A 22,838-nucleotide genomic window follows, 5' to 3' on the forward strand; every position below is an offset into this window, starting at 1 on the left:
TCTGTTAAGTTCAGATAAATCCCAGTTAATAAAAGTTCGATCAAAATAAGTCCAATAAAACGAAGCCTAACTTTGAATTCAGCAGAGTTTTGGTAGGGTTAAAAGTCTGAAAACACTAAAACATACCGTATTCAATTTTTATTTTTCTTACGTATGTAGGTATTACTGTGTTATGCAAACTAGTTTTACATTATTCCGTAATCGGCAACTTTTGTGTAAGACAGGCTTTACCGAAAAGACCAATTTGATTGCTTAATTAAATGGCCTTATTGGTTAACTAATTGGTTACATTGCTTAACTAATCGGTTTCAGTGAGTAATTAATTAGTTACAGTGATTAACTAATTGCTTCCATTGCTTAATTTATATGATGTCAATATGATCTTTTGTGTAAACCGCCTTATATAAAACTTTGTATTCCGTAATATACTCACTTGCTAGACCTCAAAAAATATAAACAATGAGCTAGACAATTATTTGTGTATCATCTGCTAAATTATGCTGATTGCATTTATGGATGTCAATAGAACATAGTAGTTCATTCCTAATTGAATTCATCTGAAATGGGATATAATATAATGTACATTTTTATTTTTATTTTAATATGATGGTAGTTAATTCATGATATTATTCAAGTGATTCCTTCTCAATAAAGCAATGCCATGCTTCATTAATAAATTCAAAGATAAATGCTATGCTTCATTAACTAGTTCTTACAAGAATTCATAACAAACAAAAGGTTCATTTGATATGCTTAAAACCCCAATTTAATTCAATACAAAATATTAATCTATTTTGGATTAGAAGAAATAAAACCATGAACATAAGGGAAAGGTTTCAAAAAACATCAACTCAATCTAGGATCAACATCAACAGCCACCAGCAAAAGGTTGTGATTTCTTTACTACAACAACACTAAACAGGCCAGATGAAGTGAACAAGTTATGTGCTTTCTTCTACTACATAACCAATTCATGACAATAAACATAATCCGCGTCCAATAATTATGATAGATTCAGATATCTGCAATTTGAGAATTCAGAACAGTCCATCCCCAAGGTATTTATCCGGATTCATTGGCAAACTCTCAGAAACTAACCTTATATCCCTATCCAGTTCTTTCTTCATTTCAGCCATTTCCGCAAGGAACTTCTTCTCCGTCTCTTCTGCACTAGCCTTGGCCTTCTCAAGCTCCAACAAAGAAGCCTGCAATGGCTTGTTTTTGTGCATTACCAAAGCTTTTTCAACAAAAGGAGTCAACCAATCTACTTTCAGCTGCATGCATTGAAGGTCAGATAAAGTCGAGTCAAGATAATCGCCTGATCATCAGTTAACGTCTTTCCAGAGTTGGTTTGGAGAATAAGAATTATCTTTGCTAAAGATGCAAATGCCATGGTTTTGGTATCACAACTACGTATCAAACTTCCTTCAACAATATCTCCATGCTTCATCCAAACATTTTGTAAAACAGGGAGGTGATTAGACTCGACATCTAGTCCTTGAAACTTGAAGGTAACAACTCTGTTTACAGAAGCCTGCACAAGACCATGAAAACATTGTTGTATACTCGATTACTCGTAGGTATATGCTTCATGATTTCTCAGGAAATGAAGTTAAAAAAACCGGGAAATAAGACAAATTAGGCTTGATTTTGAAACTTCCCTGTATATTAGACCTTTTTTCTCTCATTCAAACCTTTGTTTTCGTTGCCGGCAAACAACAAATCAATTCATTGAAAAGAAAGAAATCTATTATTTACCAGTAGACGCCTACAGGTCCACAATCAGTGACCTTGGGTCATGGGGAAAGAAAACCAGATGAATCTATGTGGATACAAATGACTGTAGAAATATGAGTTTAAATTGAGCCTCACTTTGAATTGAAAATTATTAGAACTTAGGAGACGCAGGAAGAAAATACACCACATTGACTCGCGCCATGAATCACCAATTAAACTCCTACTATTACCTGAACCAAATGCTCCGTGTTATCTGTCTGAACAATGGCATCATCTAAGTTCCCGGTCACCAAAGCTACCAAACAAGACATAAAATCCAAATTAGAAAAGATTGCAAAAATCCAATTTTAGGTAGGAGAAAAGGTGTAAGCCCAATAGAAAACAAACTCAGTATTCGCACAACAAAAAGAAAACAGAAACCTTATCTCTAGCCTTAGAATAGCTATTCATGTTATTAAGAATGAATAAAAAGGGAAAAGTTGCGGTTTGATAACAGATACTACTCCAATAGTTACCTTCTTCTGCAGCATGCTCCATATCATTCACTACAGGTAGAGATCTTGTAGTTTGTGCTTGAGCAGCTCTAGTAGAAAGAGTTTCAGTGGTTTGTTCCTCGCTTTCAGACTCAGAATTATATTCCTCCTCTTCACTCGCAGAAGAATATTCCTCCTCTTCCCTCTCAGAATAATATCGTTGTATCATTTCAACCTCCTCAAATGCACTTCACAAACAAACATCACAGAGTCAAGATTTGAGTACTCTTCTTTAAGCACAAGGAAAAAGATTTCTACTTGACATCACAAAAGAAGGGGGTTTTCTGTCCCGAGTAAAGTTCCTATTCCTTTTTCTAGTAATCCAAAATTTCCATCTATCCTCACACTATCAGCTTTTATTTGCTGGGTTCAATTCAAAACTAGTTGATGTAGAAGGAATACATGTACATAATTTTGAGACATCCATTTTTGTGTTGTTCATGATTGATTAATGTGGCCATGTGGGTCATAACCTAGAAAACCGATCATAACACATGCCAACACAATAATGAAGTACAAGCTCCCAAATAAGGGGATATAAGTCTTTCCAAATAAATTATGCAACGGGAAGACATGAAAATCAATTAGATACTGAAATTGACATTTAGCACCATAATTGATTTATGTGGATAAGAACCAAGAAAACCAATATATCCCATGCTAGTACACTATTTTGAAGTGTAAGCTCCCAAATAAGATCATAATAAGAATTTGCAATGCGGGACTTAAGTTCAGCAAAATCTGTAAGCAATTTTACAGACATGGTTGACAAAAAATATTTTCAGTGAAAAATGACTTTTCATGGAAAACATTCTTCAAGAATAAACACAATTCCAAACTAGTTTTCCTTTGTTTGGCTTACAAGAAAAGTCATACAAAAAAGGTAAATGAAAGTGGATGGGTGAGGATTGATGGGAACAGAGAAGAGGGGGGTTATAAGGAGGAAAAGTGGTCTTCTTTTCTTTACAATGGAAATTTTTTTCCACCTTTGAAGAGTTATTCTCCTACATATATTAGAAAATTGTTTTCCACCCCTTTCCATAATAAATAAAGCAAACTAATTGATAAAGGGATAAAAACATTTTACACCAAACCACACACTCCCCAAATGCAATATTGGAGAAAAAAAATAGCAGAGAACTAAATCCAATATCTCTGTACTTCAGGAATTGGAGATAAGTGGTTAAAACATGAGAATGAGAATAAAATATAGTAAGAACCTACTCGAATTAACCTTTCTATGGAAAAAATTCAGGTGCCTGACAGTTCTTAGCATCGATCATTCAAATTTTCAAATTCCACAACAGCAATTTAAATGAAGGGGACAACAAAGTATGTTTGTATTCCCAAGAATACCAACATCGAACCACAATCACCATGCATCACACAGTGCATTCCGCCCTGCCATACATCAGAGTAGTCTCTTTTACTACAGTTACAGCCACATAGTAATGTTCATTAGACTCAATACTATATAGAAATGAAACCCAAGATGAAGTTTAAGTTTATCGCAAGATTGGAGTAGTGACATTCTTAATATATTCGTGGTATGTCTTGGCACTTGCATTATTGATTTAGTGAGTTTTCGTGGCTAGATAGGGAGATAATTTTGGAATATTAGTACTAGAAGACTACTAGAAATACAAATTTTTCAAGGACTTACTCAAAGAGAGATGAAAAAGTTAATAAAATTGCATACTAGTATTATACACAGTCTCCTGTAATTATTTACCTTTGAGCCTGAGATTGCAAAGGAGAAGAAACACTCTGCGAAACCCAAGGTGGAGGAGACCACAACATCAATGGAAAGCCTGGAAAACATTCAATAGGCAGACTGTAATGACCTTGTTCACTCAACGAGTAAATTGCAGCCTTATTTCCAGCTTTGCTTTCATAATTCCAACCAGATTCAGGTTTATAATCCAAATAGGAAGGAAATGCGTCGTCTGAGAAGACAATACAGTCCTTAAGTTGACATCCAGGGAATTCCTTTGCCCCAACAAAGAAGCAGTAATCTCTAGTGACAAACAGCACCTGATCAGCATCCCCAAAACTCGTCACCTCAACCCAAACAAAGTTAGATAGTCTCTTACCCCTATGCTCGATCTCGTAAACTTTAAATTGCAGATTAATAGCCCCCATTGGTCCTCCGCCATGTCCATCCACGGGCACAATCATGTAAAGTTTCTCTTCTGATGATGATATCCTTGTTGCCAAACGCTTCCATCGCCCTACTTTCAGCTTACCACAAAAGTGACAATCAACGAAAGTCAAACAGAAATGTGATATATCCACCCAACAAGATGAGTTCAGGCTCCCTTGCTTATCTATTCCATAGGTCCTCCCCTTATACCTTATAACGTCATCGGCATGTAGGCAAGAGTCCTTTTGTTGTTGTTTATACTTCGAAAATGGTCGCGATTTGTGTGTTCGACCACCATCAGATAAAGTCAACATGGTACAATAGCGAAACGAAGGAGTAAATCGTTCACCCGTATAACACATCACCACTTTGATGTACAAAGAGAATAGATTATGGTCATTGTCATTGTCATTGTCATTGTCATTGTCGTCGTAGACGACATGGTAACCGGTGGTGAGCTGGGTGGATTGAAAATGGCCTAAATCTAGGTTTTGGGGAAGATCAGAAAGGGGAGTTCGGGAGAAAGGGTGGAAGAATTGGAAGACGCCTTTGGTAACCTCAACAGCGAGGACCATCCATGGCGGGAAATGCAGAGCATCAGGCGGGCGTAGAAGGAGGATGGAGGAGGAAATTACCTTTTGAGGGACATCGGAAATGATACGGTGGGGTAAGAAGGCGGAAATTAGGGTTGAGCGCCGCCATTCTTTGCACACTGCCCGGAATTTTTGCAAATCCTTTACTTTGGAGATGAATTGGGCGATTAATTGAACTGTTTCGGAGGGAAGATCAGACCAACTTACTCTACGACGATGATTACTCTGCATCTCCATCTTCGTCTTCGTCTTCGTCTTCTTCTTCCTCTCCTGAGTCCCCTATTCTACGTCTCAGACTTTTGTATTCCAGTCATTTTGACTCTTTGACTCTCTCTCAGTCTCTTTGATTCAAACTGTACTCATAAATGGTGACGTGGAAATGAAACTTGGAAACGATAGGAAAAAAGTAAATGACTAAAAGTATTTAAAATAATAAAATAAAACATCACAACAACGATTTTAAATTTTTATTTTTTTTAAAAAGTTGGATTGAACTGTTGAACAACACCAACTTTGGTCGGATGTACGGTACCTAAGAGCAACTCTAATGGAGAGCAACAAGATGTTGTGGTTAAGTTTGTCAAATTAAATTTCTAGTTATAATTGATAAAACTTATAAATTTTCATATTGATGGGCTACAATACTTTGTAGCTCCATATAATATTTAATTTAAATAATTTATTTTTTTGAGCTATATTTTTTTTGAGCTACGTAGCCCAAAATAGCTATAAGATTTTAACCGATGGTTATGTCATTGTCATATGCTTTTTTTTTTGGTGAGCAAGTCCTTTTTTAACCATTGGAGTTGCTTTAATGTCAAAGTCGAGGTGATGTAAAAAAGGTTTTTTAATAAAAAAATATATTTTCAAAGTTACTGATACTCCCTCAGTCCCTTAATACTCGCACTGCTTTCCTTTTCGGGTCGTCCCATAATACTTGCACCGCTTCTATAAATGGAATTTTTTACCAATATCATATTATTTCTCACACTTACCTATTAACCCACTACACTTATACTCCCTACAAAAAATCATTTAAAAATTCACACCCCACACTCACTACTTCTCATCCTTTACCCATTTCCCACTAACTATATTATAAAAATACTCCACTATCAACTACTCCCTCCATCTCTTTTTGTTTTTTACGTATTCCATTTTGGGTGTTTCATTTTGTTCTTTACATTTCCTATTATATTGTCACATAATGCATTAATATTCTATCAAAATTTGTGCCCAAATATTATTTTAACCAATTAAATCCATTGGACATTAAATATTTCTCATTTTTCCAACGTCAGATTTTTGATAAAAGTGAAAACATTATAAATAAACGTAATTTTTCTTGTTTAAATAAAAAAGTAGATGAATCTCAATGCACATTAAATAGTCGTTAAATCGCGTGAAAAATATCAAACGTAAAAAATAAAAAGAGACGGAGAGAGTAACACCCATTAAATTATTAAGTCAATTCAAATGTCTTAAACTCCGCATCGTTCAAACCGATGCGAGTATTAAGGGACGGAGGGAGTATAACGATAATTATGTAATCAGAATAAATTATCCAACGACAATTGCTCATACTCCAGTATTTAAAAATTAAAGTTAATAAAAATTGGGTAAAATTTATCGTACAACGGATGCACGCAAGACCTATAGTTTTAAAAATTACTTATAATGGACCCAAACTATATTCAAAATAAAGAACTTTGATTTGAATCAACATTGGTTTTATCCAAGTAATTGGCAAAATAAGGAGTATGTCATTACTTTCCACCTTTTTTCTTACATAAAAGTTGTTATAAAAAAAAAAAAAAAAAGTAAAAAGTTAAATACTGGAACCAACAGCCAACTCAAACTGAGTTCACGTCAATCCTCCAGACCTCTTCAGAAAGGTAGGTGAAAATCCATACTAGACAACTTAGTCAACTCTTCATCTAGTTTGGCTATTTTATTCAGCAGGTTTGATCTTTGTTCCTTCATTGTTGCATTAGTTTTGTGTAGTTCTAAAGCCTTCTCAACACAAGGGACTAACCACTCTACTTGAAAACGCACGCATTTTAGGTCAGACAATGCGGACTTCAGATAATCAGCATGGAAATCACTCAATGATTGGGGTGAGTTTTCCTCAAGGATGAGTATCATAGTTGCTACTTGCTAGAGACTCAAGTAACCTTGCTATGTTGTCACCATTAGATATCAAGCTATTTTCTACAATGTTCCCATGCTTCGACCAAATCTTTTGCAGTGTTGGGAATAAATTAGGCCTTATATTCATCCCTTCAAATTTGACTGTTGAAGCATCGTTATTTTTGTCTTCCTGCATATCAAGGTGAATGATCGAAATTAAGGGCCCTTTAAAGCGGGTTTCTGTAGTAAACAAACAAATGTGATGAAAACAAGATTTTTTTTTTTTTTTTTTTGAGGGATGAAAACAAGATACTTGATGTTGTTTATGTTAATTAAATACCTTAGCTGAGGATGTTATATATGCCCTTGAAAATGACGGCAGGATTTCCTCCCTTGGAAGCTGCCGGTCAGATGCTGCTGCTTATATATTGGAGTACATGTTGCAGCAAGCAACAACAGCAACAACAAACACAGCAACAAGCACAAGGATCAGTTGCTCACAACTCTTGTAGCTAGACTACTAAGCATTGAAGATTATGATACACAGATTGCTGACATGTCTCATCAATACACAGATTGATGAGCTGTACAAAGGTTGTTACAGTTTGTAAGAGTTAGTTATAACTAACTCAGTTGTAATCAGTTGTAGTTAGTTGTAGTTACAAGCTTGCACTCTTAGTATAAATACTTTCATAGATAGTCAGTAGTTTGTAACATAAACTCTCTGATTCTTCAATCAATAAAAGCTCTCCTTATTCTTTTCTCTCTAAATTCGAAGTTCTGTTTCAGAACTTCTTCATTATATAATAACAAAGACAACCCAAATCATTGATATGGAAGTACATACTCCATAGATATGGAAGTACGGTTAGATTAGATGTCATGACAAATATTGCAAATCGCTAATTACCTTGCACATCAACTTCAGGGTTTGAGTGATAAATCTGACGATGTATGGGTTGAAAACGAAATCTAACATCATTGAGAACGGATCTCTCCTTGAGTTGTTTCTTACACTTCCTGTCTTCCTTCACCATTAAACATCAAATAAGACTCAATTAGAATTTAGAATACAGTAAGACTGCAATACTTATATGGAGGGAAAAAACAAAACAAAAAATCTCTCAAGTACTCTTTTTTTCTTATTCTTACCTCCTGCAGTTTGTAGAACATATCAGCAATATCATCAGTATCTTCTTCCATTCTGCGACCAGCTTATGAATCTGAATTCCTAGTAGTGCTCTGATCTTTATATAGTTAGAAGAAAAAGGAATGGAATCCACCTTTACCTCATCTATCGAGCGATTTGGTGCCCAAAGTTCCAAGAACCTTCAATGTAGACTTTACTGCAGAAGGACTCAATTCCGTTTGGTTATTGAAAGTCACCCAAGTTGTCAATATACGTTGTACTCCCTCCTTTCTCTACTTATTTTATTACCGAGTACTTTTATGTTTATCATTTCCAATTTTAGTTTCTAGTTTCGAGAATATGAAGAATCATAGGATAAGATAGTGCCACAAAAAGTGCCTTGTTGAGGTCTTAGCCAAATCATTGACGTCGGAGTATTCCACCAGTGCGTCGGAATACCAAAAATTTAACATTTTGTTATCACTAAGGTATAAGGGTACTATGCAGTATTTTTGGAAACCTTGGATATATGTTGTACAAATTGTTTATAGGTTGAGAAGTTGAGATACATCATGCATTCTTTAAGTGGATATCATCATATTTGGGAGTAATGTTTTAGGGGAGGATAACCAAGGTTTAAGATTAAATCTCGTCTTATACTCTTATGTTAGAGCATATTATATGTGCACCCAGGTGTCCCATGCACCCTTTCACATTTTCTCCTGTGAAAAAATGTGATGGATACCACCAATAAACATAAAAATACCCTTTGATGCACAAAAAATCCGGATGCACCTTATAATTTTCAGTCTTATGGGAGATATACTCATGATTAAAATATGATCACATGCAAAAAAACAAAAAAAGAATTAATAAAAACCTTGATTACTTGAAAGCAGTTGTTGATACTAACATAATCCAGAAATTCAGCAAAAGTTTTAACATCCTCCAAGCCTCTGCACATAGATAAATACAATAAAGCATTGGAACAAGGCCATATCAGTTACAAAAAGCAGTACATATATACTAGATACATAGAACTATAGAAGTACAAACCATTAACCACACAGTTCACGGCAATCCCCCTCCTAGAAGTTGGTCCAAATCTACATTTCCGTTAAAAGGAAGCTTCCAAATTTGAAAGGCTAACTCTTCAAGAAGCTTCAATCTTTTTTCCGCAGTTTGTGCCCGGATTTGGCCAAGTTTGTGCAGTTCTATAGCGTTTTCCACACAAGGAACAAGCCAGTCTACTTTGAAATGGAAACATCTCAGGTCGGATAATGTAGAGCCCAACTTATCGACTTGGCAATCATTCAATGATCTGACCGAATTGCCCTCCAGAATGAGTATCACATTTGCCAATGACTCTAACGCCTTGGCAATCAAGTCACCACTACGGATGATGCTATTTTCCACTATGTTTCCATGTCTGGACCACACGTTTTGCAATACTGGGACTAAACTAGACCTTATATCAAATCCTTCAAATTTTACTGTCAAGTTATCACTTCTGTTGCTCTGTAAAAGATGGAACATAATGGACAAATTGAGCTAGGTATTGTTGTAAAAGGATATGAAAAGGTTTAGACAAGTGTGCAATTCAGTTTAGTACCTGATTTGCTGAGATTATACAAGCCCGAGACACGGCGTGAGTTCTGCTTTCCTCCCTTAAATTATCTGGATGAGTTATGATCAACAAGAACAGTCAGAAGACTAAGAAAAGCTTACACTTCAAAAAGTTGAATTGTTTAAATGACAACTAATTACAAAAGTTTACCTTCCTTGACTTCAGACACCATTTCATTCATGGTAGGAGTTCTTGTGATTTCTACTCGGGCTTCAGCCATAGAGGGCATCTCAATGGCTTGTTCAACGACTTTGTGTACAAAACCACCTTGGCGTAGTTCCTCTAAGTTCCGTGTCTCAAAAGCTAGTCAGCAAATAGTTATCCCAATATTAGAAAGCTGATAAGTAAAATCCAAATTGTACCACAAAAAAAGTGACACCACCTGAAGGAAACACCGAAACAATCTTCAGCATGAATTACGAGGCTTACACCATTAAAAATCCATATTCTACCAGAAAAAGATGTAATGCTTTCATTCCCAATAGAGGAACTGACACCAACATGATTGTTGCATCGGAAATTGTTCATGCCATGAAGGGTCGAAAGGGGAAAAAAGGGTGGTTTGCCTTTAAAATTGACTTAGAGAAGGCTTATGATAAATTGGAGTGGGATTTCATAAGAAATTGCATGATTAATATGGGTTTTGATGAGGATTCTGTGAAGTTAGTCATGAACTGTCTGTCCACTTCCTCCTCCTCCATAATAATCAATGGTAAGCCTTCCCCAAACTTTCTTCCTTCACGGGGAATAAGGCAAGGGGATCCTCTCTCCCCTTACATTTTCACCTTGTGTATGGAATGGCTATCCAAGCTTATCCATCAAGAGTGCGAAGAAGGTTTTTGGACACCTTTTACATTGGGGAGGGGGGCCCTTTCCATATCCCACCTCCTTTTTGCGGATGACCTTATTTTATTTGGTGAGGCAAATAAGGGAACCCTTGAGTCAATGATCAATACCCTTGATTTATTTGGTAATGTGTCAGGTCAGACTAAAACTTTGAAAAAAGTAAGCTTGTTTTTCCTCCGAATACTCATCCTGCCATCATCACCACTTTTAAGGATAAGCTTAACTGCAAGTCCACTCCAGATCTGTGCACGTACCTTGGCTTCCCCCTTCTTCACAAAAAACCAAATAAAACCAGTTGGCCTTTATAGTTGATAACGTGAGGGGTAAACTACCAGCCTGGAAAACAATTTTTCTCTCTAAAGAGGGTAGGGGTTTGGGCTGCCTCATTAAATCTTCCCTTGCCTCTATTCCTTCCTACTATATGTCCTGCCTCCCAAATTTACAAAGAATTCCATTGCTGCCAATTTTCTTTGGGAATCGCCCACTTCCACCCCTCATCTTATTTCCTAGGAATCCATCTGCAAACCTACTTGGGCTGGAGGATTGGGAATTAGAAATTTGGAGCACACAAATAGGTTGATGTTTTTGAAGATGTGTTGGAAAATTGTGAACTTCTCAGAAAACTTGGCCTCTAAAATTATGCGATATAAAAATATTGTAAGAAGAGCCATCCCAACTAGCTTCAAAAAGGAATTTTTTATGTGGAAAGAATTAGGGAAAGTTTGGGAGGATTTTCAAGAGTTCTTCGAAATGGGTAATTGGGGATGGAGCAACAATTTCTTTTTGGGAGGACAATTGCATGCGCTGATTTTAGGTCTTTACGGTCTCAAGTGGAGGGTCCCTTATCCCAGACAGACATGCTTCTTACTGTGAAAGATTGTATTAGCCACTCTAGTTGGAACCTTCCTCCTCTAAGCCTTACTCTACCTCCAACTGTTATCCGCCAAATTATGACTTCGCACATTCCCTTGCTCCATTGCCAAGATCTTTCTATCTCTAAATTTGTTCACAAAGGGAAATTCTTGTTCAAAAAAGCTTCCTCTGACCTTTTTACAAACAACTTCAATGAGGATGTCAAAATCTCTTCGGTTTGGAAAGCGCAAACTCTCCCAAAAATACGTTTCTTTATGTGGCAGTGCTGGAAAGAAAAACAGGTTACCTTCAAACTTGAACGTGGCAAATAAGAATATAACCCCCTCCCCTGCATGCCCTTTCTGTCCGGGAGTAAACGAGTCAGCAATCCATATTCTTCTTCACTGTGTGAGAAGCTGAGAGCTAAGGAGGTGTGGGACAAAATCTCACAAAAATCAACCCTAACCTTTGTTACTAACCATGAATGGTTGGTGGGAAATTCGGAGAACTCTTCTGTCCATGAGTCCATGCCTTGGTGTGTTAGGTTTCCCTTTGTTACGTGGTACATATGGAAGAGAAGAAATGAGTGGGTGTTTGAGAGAAAATATGAAAGTAGATACGTGTTTGAAGCTTAGTAGTGATGCGGCTAGGGAGTGGTTGACAAATCAACCGTGCCCTGCAAACCGTGGGCCTGCTTGTCCCCTTACTAGTAACTTGGTTAATTGGTTGTCCTCTTGGGAAAGTGAACCTTGGGTAGCAGGGGTAGTTATTGTAGCTAGAGATGAGCATGAAAACTGGATTGCAGGTGCAACTCAAAAGCGGATCACTCCATCAGCAATGGTGGCAGAATTGTATGGCATCAGATTGAGCCTAAAAGTCGCAAGGAGGAAGGATGGGACCATATTATAGTGGCCTCGGATTGCAAGCAAGCTGTACATCTGATTACCCAAAAAGAAAACTTGGGGGATGACTTAGCTAACATTGTACTTGGTTGCAGGGAACTGAAGCAAGCCTTTTCAAGGATGCACCTTTGGTACGAGGGTAGGAGAACAAACCAACTGGCAGAGTTCATGGTAAAAAGAGCTAGGGAAGAAAACACAGAACTTAATGGTTTTATCATATTACGGAACCCTGATATATTTTGTAGACCTTTGAATGAATGAAGAAGAACTTCACAAGTGTAATAGAGAAAATGGGTCTGTAACGTAAATGGCTCTCACTAGTAGCGAACTTATCTTTGAACTCTTGTATTATTTGCTTTAATTTTATCTAGTCAGTCTGCCCTTCACTACCAAAAAAAAAGTATCTGAAACTAATCCAATAGTTACCTTCAACTGCAACATGCTCCTTATCGATCACGAGAGAAGGAGATCTTGTAGTTTCTGATTGAGCTGCTGTGATAGCAAAAATCTTAGTGGTTTGTTCCCTGCATCCAGATCCAAATGAGGCAAGGGCTACCTCCTTTTGCAAAGATTGTACCCCTTCATCTTTCTCGTGCTCACTTCACATACAAACATCACATAAGTCTAAATTAATTTAAGTACTCTTCTTCAGATTATCCAGGCATGTAGTTTACTGACATTTAAAAAAATAACAATAATAATTTACTAAGTCTAATTCTGAGATTATAGGTGTCATTTCTTTGATGTTCTTGGTATATCCCATAGGCAGACCAGACTAGGAGGCAGTTTTGGAATAAAAACACAGATCAAGAATTACTCTATAAGACAGTAACCCATCTAGATAACAAAGGCACTGTTCTCCTCAACCTATTTTAACAAGTACTTCGTATAAGGTTAAATAAGTTCATATAAGTTGTATAACTTTACAAGTATAAAAACATGCCAGACCATCGCAACACATTATTTATGTATAGATTAACAATAATAAAAATAACAGCATGCGCCCATGAATTTTTCAAACACCAACTGCCCATTTTAACCACAAAATCCAATCCATACTTGTTCATTAAAAGATCAGTAATAGTATCATCCGTGAGTTCCTATGCATTTCAATTTGAAAGTTTCCACATTTCCTAAAACCTAAATTTGAATTTGTATTTACTTGTTTTCATTTCTAAGTTTTCACATTCCATTTCCGGGCAACATATATCACATTTTACAAGTGTAACATTAGTACTTCTACTCCAAATAGAAAACCACAAGGCTTTCAAGTGTAGAAACAATCTCAAAATGAGGAAAAACTGTGCATGTTAAAATATCAGGAATAGAAAATCATTGATGATTAATATTACTAAAAGATCGCATACCTGTGAGATTGAGACTGCTCCATATCAGTCATGGCAGGTGGAGATCTTGTAGTTTGTGCTTGAGCGGCATTGGTTGAAATCTCAGTGGTTTGTACCTCTTGCGAAGATGCACTGTCTTCATTAAAGGAATCAGATTGTATCATTTCATCCTCGCATTCAGGGTCAGAAGCAGCAGAGGACGCCTCCTCTTGCAAAGATGCTCTATCTTCATTATTGGAATCAGAGTGTATCATTTCATCCTCTTCAGCCTCACTTCACAAACAAACACCACAAAAGTCCAAATTTAATCACAACCATGGGGTGAAATATAGAAGAAGATTTCTACTTGGCATCATTAAAGAAAATTTCTTGCATGACAAAGTGAGTGGCCTGTCCCGAAATCAAAATCCAATTGCTTCACGTAGTAGTACGCATTTTACATTTGCTTTTGCACCATTCACAAATAGTTCATATAAGCTAAGTTCAAGCAAAACAATATCTAAGGATAAAAATAAGTTCACAAATTAGTTGACTATTTCACGGGCAAAAGTTATGCTTGAAAATTTGTAGCATTTGATAATTCAAATACCTAGGTATTTTAAACTAAGGGGAAAGCAATGTTTGTATTCCTAATCAAGAAGCCCCAAGAAGGCAAGAACCACTGAATATGCCATAAAAACTAGCAAGAATGCCAAGAAAAAATCACAACCACTACACAATGCATATTCTACCCTACCATACAACTGGCAAGCAAAATAATTCTGTTTTACAATCATTAGTCATTACAGGGGAACAAAATAATGTTGATTAGTACATAGAAATTAAACCCCCGAGGAATGATAAATTTGTTTCCAAGATTGGACTAGTGGCATTGGTCAAATAATCTTGCCATCTTGGTATATCTAGGAGTATTTTTTATATTTATTATTAAACAAGGAGACGGTTTTGAAATAAGAACACCCATACCTTGATTTAATCTCGATGATATACTCTGTATAGACAAACAAGATTACTAAATAGAAAGATAATTTTTTCCCATATTGGAACAAGTCTGATGTTTGAAAGTTGTTTTGGTCTGTAGCTATGAAGCAAGATAAACTTTAGATCAACTGATTGCATGAATACTAAACAAGAAAGGAGATATTTGGACTACGAGTATCCTGATGGCTTATCATGGGCATTCAAGAAAAATCTAGATCTGATGTCAAAAAAAAAATCTAGGGAGCAGAGGACTTTTCACTGGCTCACTGCTCAACGTGGCTTACAAGTCTGCGTGTCCTTAATTCAGCTAGTCCCAACTCCAAAGAGTGTCCTTATCATATGCTTAGCTGTACTGAATAGGCTAACCACTAATGATAGGATGGTGATAAACTTTGAGTCTGATCTGCAATGTGAACTATGTGGGTCTGCGTGGGAGTCATTGCAACATCTTTAATTTCAATGTAATTGTTCAACGAAAATATGGAAGGGTATTCTAAATATTCTACATATACAGTGAGGTCAGTGAAATGTCCTTCCATCCATTACTAAGATATCCTGGAAGGAGATAAGCCTGCACGAAAACTAATATGACTGGCACGGCCTATGGAATGTGCTTGAGTGAAGGCGTGAAGCTGTGTATGCCATACGGCTAAAAGGAGATAGGAAAGTGTTTAAAGATGCCTGTAGTGAAGTGAAGACCCTGCAAAGTCCTTATGTCTATAGTTTTTAAGGCAGCTTGTTGAAGTTCTAGAAGTGTTAGAAATCTGCTTAAATTCCTGCATTGCATGTTTAAACAACAAACTGACGTGTGCCAAGTGAGGCCCTAATGCAAAAGCAATGCCTAACCATCACAACACATAATTTATGAATATTGAATAGATGAACAATAATGCCCGTGATTTTTCAACAGAAACTGCCCATTTCACCACAAATCCAAACAACAATACTTGTTTTATTAAAAGATCAGTAATATTATCATCCCGGAAGTTCCTCTGCATTTCAATTTGAAAGTATCCACCTTTCCTAAAACCTAAAATTGTATTTGTGTTTACTTGTTTCTGGCATTTCGTTTCAGTGCAACATAGAACACATTTTACAAGTGCAACATTAGTACTTTCTACTTCAAATAGAAAACAGAACTCTATAAGGCTTTCAAATGTGGAAACAATCTCAAAATGCGGAACTGTACATGTTAAAATAACAGGGATAACAGGAATAGAAGATCATTGATGTTTAATACTACTACAAATTACATACCTATGAGATTGAGATTGCTCCATATCATTTATGACAGGAGATCTTGTAGTTTGTGCTTGAGCAGCATTGGTTGAAATAACCTCAGTGGTTTGTTCCTGGCATTCAGCTTCAGAGGCAGCAGAGGATGCTTCCTCTTGCGAAGATGCTTCATTACTGGAATCATATTGCAACTTTTCATCTTCGTTAGCCTCACTTCTACAAATAAACACCACATAAGTCCAAATTTAAGCACGAACATGGCGTGAAATTTAGCATAAGAAAAAAGATTTCTACTTGACATCATATAAGGAACATTTCCTACACGTCCAGTGAGAGTGGCCTGTCCCGGAAACAAAATCCAATTGCTTTATATAGTAATCCACATTTTGCATTTGCTTTTGAACCATCGACCTTTTTGTCTGGACTGATTTCAATACTCAATGACTTGGAAGGTATGCAAGTACATCAATTAGAAATGTTATTTTGTATCTGTTAGTAATTGATATAAAAACCATTTAAACCAAGCATGTCCAATGCTAACAAACAAAAAGAACACCCATCTATCCCATCCTAAGTCCTAACACATAATACTGAAGTACAAGCTTCCAAATAAAACCTTACAAAAAACCTCCATTGCAATCCTTGAATTTTAACAATAGAAATTTGTAAGAAAAGTTATAGACATCAAAAGATCGAAGAAGCGTGCCAAGGGAGATAAAGGAGGAATGCATAAAGTGGCGAAAAATGACATTCTAATCGAGTACTTATGGAGTCAGGATCAGTATTGGTTAAAAAAAAGGGGTGGACAGGGAATGTAGTAAGAACCCACTTATTAGATATTCTATTGTAAGCATTTGATCATTCAAGTTCCAAAGAAGCCATTTGAAATCACAGAATATAGCATAAAAACAAGCAAGAAAGAACTCACAAGTCCACCACAATACCACAACGATATTGTGCCCTGCCTTGCAACTGGTAAGCAGAGTAAATATGATTTACAACAATTATAGGGCACAAAATAATGCTTACCCACAAAGAATAAGAATTTAGTTTAGAGGCATGGTTCTAATTAATGCTCTTGGTATATCAAAGGGGGAAATTTTAAGTTTTCCTAACTGGATATACAAGGATTAATTTGAAGATTTTCTAACTAGATTAGACTGATGGCATGGTTTTTAATGATCTATGAAAACACATAAATTGATACAATCTCGAATATATGGTAACTGAACAAGATAAAATAATTGGAACATAAATTTGGCAACCCTTACCTTTGAGATTGAGATGGCTAAGGAGATGGTGCATTCTGCAGAACCCAAGGTGGGGGAGACCACAACATCACAGGGAAACCAGGATAACATTCAATAGGCAGACTGTAAAGATATTCTCCACCTAATTCGAAAACTGCAACCTTATATTTAGCTAACTGTACAGATTTAGCTAAATATAACTGAGTGAAAGCATCATCTGAGAACACAATACAGTTCCTGAGTTGACAACCATGGAATTCAGCAGCAGGAACAAAAAAAGAGTGATGTTTGAAGACAAACAACACCTGATCACCAACCCCAAAACTCTTAACCTCAGTCCAACAACTAAAACCATCTGTATTACACAGCTTGTAAACTTTAAAATGCATTTTAATTGACCCTGCTGGCCCTTGAACACGTCCATTCATAGCTACAACAATGTAGAGATTTTCATCAGAGGGTGATCGCATTACCACAAACCGCTTCCGTAGTTTGCTTTTAGGACAATTTAACCGAAGTTCATCGAAATCAAATCTTTCATACTTCCTGTATGAGAGAAGTGCACCTTGATTATCTAAAGCGTAGGTCTTCCCCTTGTACCGTGTAATATCATTGATAACTATAATCTTCTTGTGATTGTGATTAAACGCCTTACTGAAATACGGGGAGAGATGAAATGGCAGTGCTCTGAACACTTTACCCCTTGATAAAGCCACTAGAATGCAGTTGCGGGTGTTAGCAATACATCGATCAAAGAAAATCACCACTTTGTCATACACAAAAGAACGAAAATGGAAGAAATCGTCACCATGGTCGTCACCGGCGACGATGTGGTATTCTTTGGCTAGTGGAGTAGACTTATAACGGGATAAATCGAAATTATCTGGGAAATTAGGGATTCGAGTTCTGGAGATAGGGTTGAACAATTGGGTGGCGCCGCCGGTAGCCTCCACAGAGAGAACCATCCAGGCGGGTGAATTAGGGCTATTAAGTGGACGGAGGAGAGAGACAGAGGAGGAGAAGATCGTTGAGTGTACCGAGGAAATACGGCGGGGTAACAAGGCTGAAATGTGGGTGGCGCGCCACCATTTCGTGCAAACCCCTCGGAAACTTTGCACATCTTTGCATCTTAATCTGAGGAAGTAGGCGATCAATTGAACTACGTTGGTTGGTAGATCGGACCAGCTCACACAATGACGCTGACTACTCTGTATCTCCATCTCCAATCTTCTTCCTCGAGAAACAGGAGTTAGGGTTTTACTATTAGTTGAAAACAACAGGAAGAAAGAGGGTAATTGACTAATTGGAGAGAGAAGGCTGTGAAAGGTAAATAAACCACGCGCCAAAGTGAATGGAAATTTGGAGGGTCAAAATGCCAAATGCACGTTGACTTTTATTCAGTAACGCGTACTTCCTTAGTCTTTTAATACTCGCAACGTTTGGACTTTTGCCACTATTCATATAATCTAATTTGACTATTCTTATTGCTTTTTATAAACATAGTCATGTGGGATCTTGTTAGATTCGTCTCAATATGTATTTTCAAAATATCAACTTTTTATAATTTTTGCATAAAGAGAATTTAAGATATAAATGATCAAAGTTGTGCATTGGCATGCGTGAAACTAACAAACGTTGCGAGTATTAAAAGACGGAGGAAGTATCTTTTACTGCGTCCAGAGTCATAAACTAGGAGTTGCATTCGGGACGGCCCGCTAAGCCCGGTCAATCCGGACGTTTAAATAGTGGCTAGGATAATAATTTTGAAAAATAAAATAAAAATTTAGGTGGCCTAAGTTCGGCCCGTTAATGTTAATGGGCGGATATGAACAAGATAATATTTGTCGCGGCTAGCCTGTTCGGCCCGTTTATTAAAAATATGTAACAAAAAGTAATTAGTCGGTTATACTTGTATTTTTTTAATTTTTGCGAGTAATAGAAAATCTTTGTAGTCTTGACCTTTTAGTGGATAAAACTTTTGACTTTCATTATCAACGTATCTATTTAAGATAAATAACTTTATTCTTTCTCACATTCTTACAAGAATATCCCACGTTTTTAATTTTACACTTTGTTTTATAAGATGGAATTTAGAAATTTAGAGATGATTTAAGTGAAACAAAAAATCAAACAATAAACATAAAATAAATTAATTATATTCAGTAAAAAAAATTAAAAAAAGTTGGCCCATTAGCCCGCGGGAAAGCCCCACCCGTTTAATAGATGGGTACAGATAAGAAGTTAAGCCTGCAAAAAGGGCTTGGCTATTCCATTCTAGGCCCATTGGACAAAAAAATAAGTTTAGGCCCGGCCCGTACCCATCCAAACCCGCAATTGATCACCTCTAATTCGTGTGTATCTCACATAATAGAAAGTGTATTCGGTAAAAAAATTTTGACGGGTAAGAAAATTTTTCATCAAAATAGAGTCATAGGGCATTTATGATCAAAGTTTTCCCTAAACAAGAACAAGAATAAAATTTCCAACAAATTGTTTTTTTGCAAATAACTAAATGAGCAAATGTTGAAGAACGACTCTGAAATCATGGTATATGTGTAGTCCTGATATAACTTCAATGTTAAAGCATTTTTTTGGGTGTATGAAGGATTTCGTTACAAACATTATAGTCATCTTGAAAACTGAATCTGCTTCGTATCCCGTATTGATCTTGATCTTCAAAGTACATACATCATAGAAATAACACAATTTCCACCACGAAATACACAACCAACACCTCTCAACTCGACACCAAAACGAAAGTATTTCAGAAAACGTTTCGAAAAGAAAGGAGAAAAAGCCTTGTCTTTCAAGGGATAAACGTCATCAGAAGATTCGTTATTAGACCTACAAAAACAAAATTAAATTAAGGAAAGAACACTGGTAAAAACCGATTAAAGCCCCTAAAAAATTACCAATGAAGACTTGGGTTTGGAGGAGAGAGAGGAGAGAGGGAAAGAATCGGCATTTGCACCAGATTTGTATGTAAGATGTAACTTTACACACAACCGTGTTAAAAACACATTTTTACAGTTTTCAAAGGAAAATTTCAATTTAAAAGTACATTTGCGATTTAAAATCATTTATTATACACCCTCCATCCACATTGTTCGTTACACTTGTACGCAATTAATTTTGTATGTCACAATTCTGTGCGCAGTGTACAATTTTACTAATTAAAAAGCTAGAGATACTGACCTTAAAATTGTGCATTGGCAAGTGGCAAGTGGCAACATGATCTCAAGACCATTAAATAAAATAAGAAATACAATATACAACCAAAATAAGGGATTGGAACAGAAAGTAAAACACCTAGGCCTTCCAATCCTCTGCACATATAAATAAATAAAGCAATGGAACAATGCCATATCAGATACATCATACATTGATACATAGAAGTACAAACTAGTAACCAAGAATTCATGGCAATCCCCCTCCAAGAATTTGGTCCAAATCTACATCTCCATTAAAAGGAAGCTTCCTTGAAACATTTTCCATATCTTCTTGCAAAGTTTTCTCCAATTTATCAAGTTCGTCCAACTCTCCAAGAAGCTTCAATCTTCTTTCTGCAGCTTGTGATCTGGTTTGGCCAAGCTTGTTCAGAGAATACAACAATGGCTTACTCTTGTGCAGTTCTATAGTCTTTTCAACACAAGGAACAAGCCAGTCTACTTTGAAACGAATACAACTCAGGTCAGACAATGTAGCGCTCAAATAATCGATTTGGCAATCATTCAATGATCTGACAGAGTTACCCTTCAGAATAAGTATCACATTTGCTAATGACTCTAATGCCTTGGCAATCAAGTCACCATTGCGGATGATGCTATTCTCCACTATGTTTCCATGTATTGACCATATGTTTTGCAAAATTGGGAGTAAATCAGACCTTATATCGAATCCTTCGAATTTTACTTCCAATTTATCACTTCTACCCCTCTGTCAAAAATGAACAAACATAATGGCTATATTGAGCTAGCTAGAGGTCTTGTAGTGAAAAGGATATATGATCATAACAAAAAGGCTAAGAACACTGCAGTTCATTTTAATACCTGATTTACTGAGGTTATATAAGCCGTAGACACGGACACGGTGTGAGTTCCGCTGTCCTCCCTTACATTCTCTAGATGAGTTATGATCAACAAGAACAGTACGTTAGCAAGATTGAATTCTGTTACACTTCAAAAGATAGAATTTTCTCTGAAAATTAACTACAAAAGTTTACCTTCCTTGACTTCAGCCTCCATTTCATTCATGATAGTAATTCTGGTGATTCCTGCTTGAACTTGTGCCACAGAGGGCATTTCAATGGTTTGTTCCACACCTTTGTGTACCAAAAACCTAAAACAGCCAATTCCAAACAGTACACTGGTCACTCTCTTCTAATAGAGCTTTGAGCTTCTCAAACCCCTCCAAATCGGCCTGTAATGGCTTGCTTTTATGCATTATCAAAGCTTTTTCAACACAAGGAGCCAACCAATCTACGCCGGCAACCCCTGGACGAATTGGGGGGATTTTTATGGGAAGAGGAGAAGGATATTCCAAAATCGACTGACGACGCCGTTTTATTCCGATTGGTTCAATACCTCCGTTGACTAAATATAGCGCCAAAAATTATTGTTTTCTCCCTCTTAAGTTGACAACACGTGTACTCCGTATATTAAATACTAGTGTACTAGTGTGTATCCGAGGAAGTACAAATACATATCAGATATGTATTGGGAAATACATATCAGAACAAAAGACAAAATAGGAAAAATGACAAAAAAATAATTAAATGGTACTTTTCTAAACACAAATGGTACTTTTTTTTACAGAATGGTACTTTTTATACATAAATGGTACTTCTCTTTTTGTCTTTTAGCTATTTGTCTTTTAGTTGATATGTGTGTTTCCACATATATCAGATATGCGAAAAAACGAACCCGTGTGTATCCTGACTTTTATAACATTAAAATGCTACTCGTTCCGTCTCTTTTGTTTTTTACGTTTGGTATTTTACACGCGTTTTAACGACTAATTAATGTGCATTGAGATTCTTTTAAGTTTTTCATTTAAACGAGAAAAATTACGTTTATTTATAATGTTTTCGCTCTTATCAAAATTCTGATATTGGGAAAATGAGAAAAAGTTAATGACTTTATGGGAAAGTGTGAGGGATTAAATGACTCAATTGATTTAATTGGGTAAAATAATAATTGAGTACAAATTTTGATAGAATATTAAATCATTTATGTGATAATATAAAAGGAAATGTAAAGAACATTTTGAAACACTCAAAAAGGAAAACGTAAAGAACAAAAAGAGACGGAGGGGGTATTATAATAATGCATATCATTATCCTTCCAACAAAAAATGCATATCATTAGATAAAAACAATTACAAAATACGATGTATAATGAAAATGTCAATAAACATGAAGTTTGTAGTTATGAAATTAAACAAGGATGTACACATTTACTCATCCGTTTCGAAATAATAGGGACAATTAAATTTTTGACATTATTCACAATTTCAATTTGACTATCATTTATAA

General features: G+C 36.2%; 4 protein-coding genes across 7 annotated transcripts; all 4 read right to left on the bottom strand.

The window, feature by feature from the left end:
- Window positions 1–675: 675 nt before the first annotated feature.
- LOC130460831 (putative F-box protein At3g25750) lies at window positions 676–5,347 on the bottom strand. The gene is made up of 4 exons (XM_056828450.1): window positions 4,003–5,347; window positions 2,253–2,458; window positions 1,968–2,032; window positions 676–1,534 (listed from the first exon to the last, which is right to left on the bottom strand). Exons 1-4 carry the CDS (start codon window positions 5,241–5,243, stop codon window positions 1,271–1,273), a joined length of 1,776 nt encoding a protein of 591 aa, XP_056684428.1. The 5' UTR covers window positions 5,244–5,347; the 3' UTR covers window positions 676–1,270.
- A 1,344-nt stretch (window positions 5,348–6,691) lies between these two features.
- LOC130461188 (uncharacterized) lies at window positions 6,692–9,000 on the bottom strand. The gene is made up of 4 exons (XM_056829179.1): window positions 8,289–9,000; window positions 8,047–8,164; window positions 7,477–7,553; window positions 6,692–7,326 (listed from the first exon to the last, which is right to left on the bottom strand). The coding sequence occupies exons 1-4, from the start codon at window positions 8,337–8,339 to the stop codon at window positions 7,135–7,137; spliced, it is 438 nt and encodes a 145-aa protein (XP_056685157.1). The 5' UTR covers window positions 8,340–9,000; the 3' UTR covers window positions 6,692–7,134.
- Window positions 9,001–9,150: 150 nt separating this feature from the next.
- LOC130461187 (uncharacterized) lies at window positions 9,151–18,622 on the bottom strand. 4 transcript variants are annotated; one of them, XM_056829178.1, is made up of 8 exons: window positions 17,327–18,617; window positions 16,077–16,271; window positions 13,860–14,111; window positions 12,919–13,091; window positions 10,043–10,195; window positions 9,878–9,942; window positions 9,322–9,783; window positions 9,151–9,221 (listed from the first exon to the last, which is right to left on the bottom strand). In XM_056829178.1, the coding sequence occupies exons 2-7, from the start codon at window positions 16,097–16,099 to the stop codon at window positions 9,337–9,339; spliced, it is 1,113 nt and encodes a 370-aa protein (XP_056685156.1). In that variant the 5' UTR covers window positions 16,100–16,271; window positions 17,327–18,617; the 3' UTR covers window positions 9,151–9,221; window positions 9,322–9,336. The 4 variants fall into 4 exon arrangements, with proteins under 4 accessions (XP_056685156.1, XP_056685155.1, XP_056685154.1 ...); XM_056829177.1 differs by having other exon boundaries at window positions 9,151–9,783; window positions 17,327–18,616; XM_056829176.1 differs by lacking the exons at window positions 9,151–9,221; window positions 9,322–9,783; window positions 9,878–9,942; ... (1 more) ...; window positions 12,919–13,091; window positions 13,860–14,111 and having other exon boundaries at window positions 16,110–16,268; window positions 17,327–18,622.
- A 1,885-nt stretch (window positions 18,623–20,507) lies between these two features.
- LOC130462024 (uncharacterized) lies at window positions 20,508–21,848 on the bottom strand. The gene is made up of 3 exons (XM_056830353.1): window positions 21,528–21,848; window positions 21,355–21,425; window positions 20,508–21,241 (listed from the first exon to the last, which is right to left on the bottom strand). Exons 1-3 carry the CDS (start codon window positions 21,604–21,606, stop codon window positions 20,723–20,725), a joined length of 669 nt encoding a protein of 222 aa, XP_056686331.1. The 5' UTR covers window positions 21,607–21,848; the 3' UTR covers window positions 20,508–20,722.
- Window positions 21,849–22,838: the final 990 nt, after the last annotated feature.

Source organism: Spinacia oleracea, chromosome 5 (genome assembly GCF_020520425.1).
Source record: "Spinacia oleracea cultivar Varoflay chromosome 5, BTI_SOV_V1, whole genome shotgun sequence".
Lineage (NCBI taxonomy): Eukaryota > Viridiplantae > Streptophyta > Magnoliopsida > Caryophyllales > Amaranthaceae > Spinacia > Spinacia oleracea.

What these genes read in the sequence shown, in the direction of transcription:
- LOC130460831 (XM_056828450.1), bottom strand. Translation starts at nt 5,243, where the DNA reads ATGGAGATGCAGAGTAATCATCGTCGTAGAGTAAGTTGGTCTGATCTT. An exon ending in GGAGCATGCTGCAGAAGAAG is followed by an intron (nt 2,033 to 2,252) that starts GTAACTATTGGA and finishes CTTGTTTGGTAG; the next exon opens with CTTTGGTGACCGGGAACTTA. An exon ending in ACACGGAGCATTTGGTTCAG is followed by an intron (nt 1,535 to 1,967) that starts GTAATAGTAGGA and finishes GGTCTTGTGCAG; the next exon opens with GCTTCTGTAAACAGAGTTGT.
- LOC130461188 (XM_056829179.1), bottom strand. Translation starts at nt 8,339, where the DNA reads ATGGAAGAAGATACTGATGATATTGCTGATATGTTCTACAAACTGCAG. An exon ending in CCCTGAAGTTGATGTGCAAG is followed by an intron (nt 7,554 to 8,046) that starts GTAATTAGCGAT and finishes ATATATAAGCAG; the next exon opens with CAGCATCTGACCGGCAGCTT. An exon ending in ATATAACATCCTCAGCTAAG is followed by an intron (nt 7,327 to 7,476) that starts GTATTTAATTAA and finishes CTTGATATGCAG; the next exon opens with GAAGACAAAAATAACGATGC.
- LOC130461187 (XM_056829176.1), bottom strand. Translation starts at nt 18,525, where the DNA reads ATGGAGATACAGAGTAGTCAGCGTCATTGTGTGAGCTGGTCCGATCTA.
- LOC130462024 (XM_056830353.1), bottom strand. Translation starts at nt 21,606, where the DNA reads ATGCCCTCTGTGGCACAAGTTCAAGCAGGAATCACCAGAATTACTATC. An exon ending in GGAGGCTGAAGTCAAGGAAG is followed by an intron (nt 21,426 to 21,527) that starts GTAAACTTTTGT and finishes TAACTCATCTAG; the next exon opens with AGAATGTAAGGGAGGACAGC. An exon ending in ATATAACCTCAGTAAATCAG is followed by an intron (nt 21,242 to 21,354) that starts GTATTAAAATGA and finishes CATTTTTGACAG; the next exon opens with AGGGGTAGAAGTGATAAATT.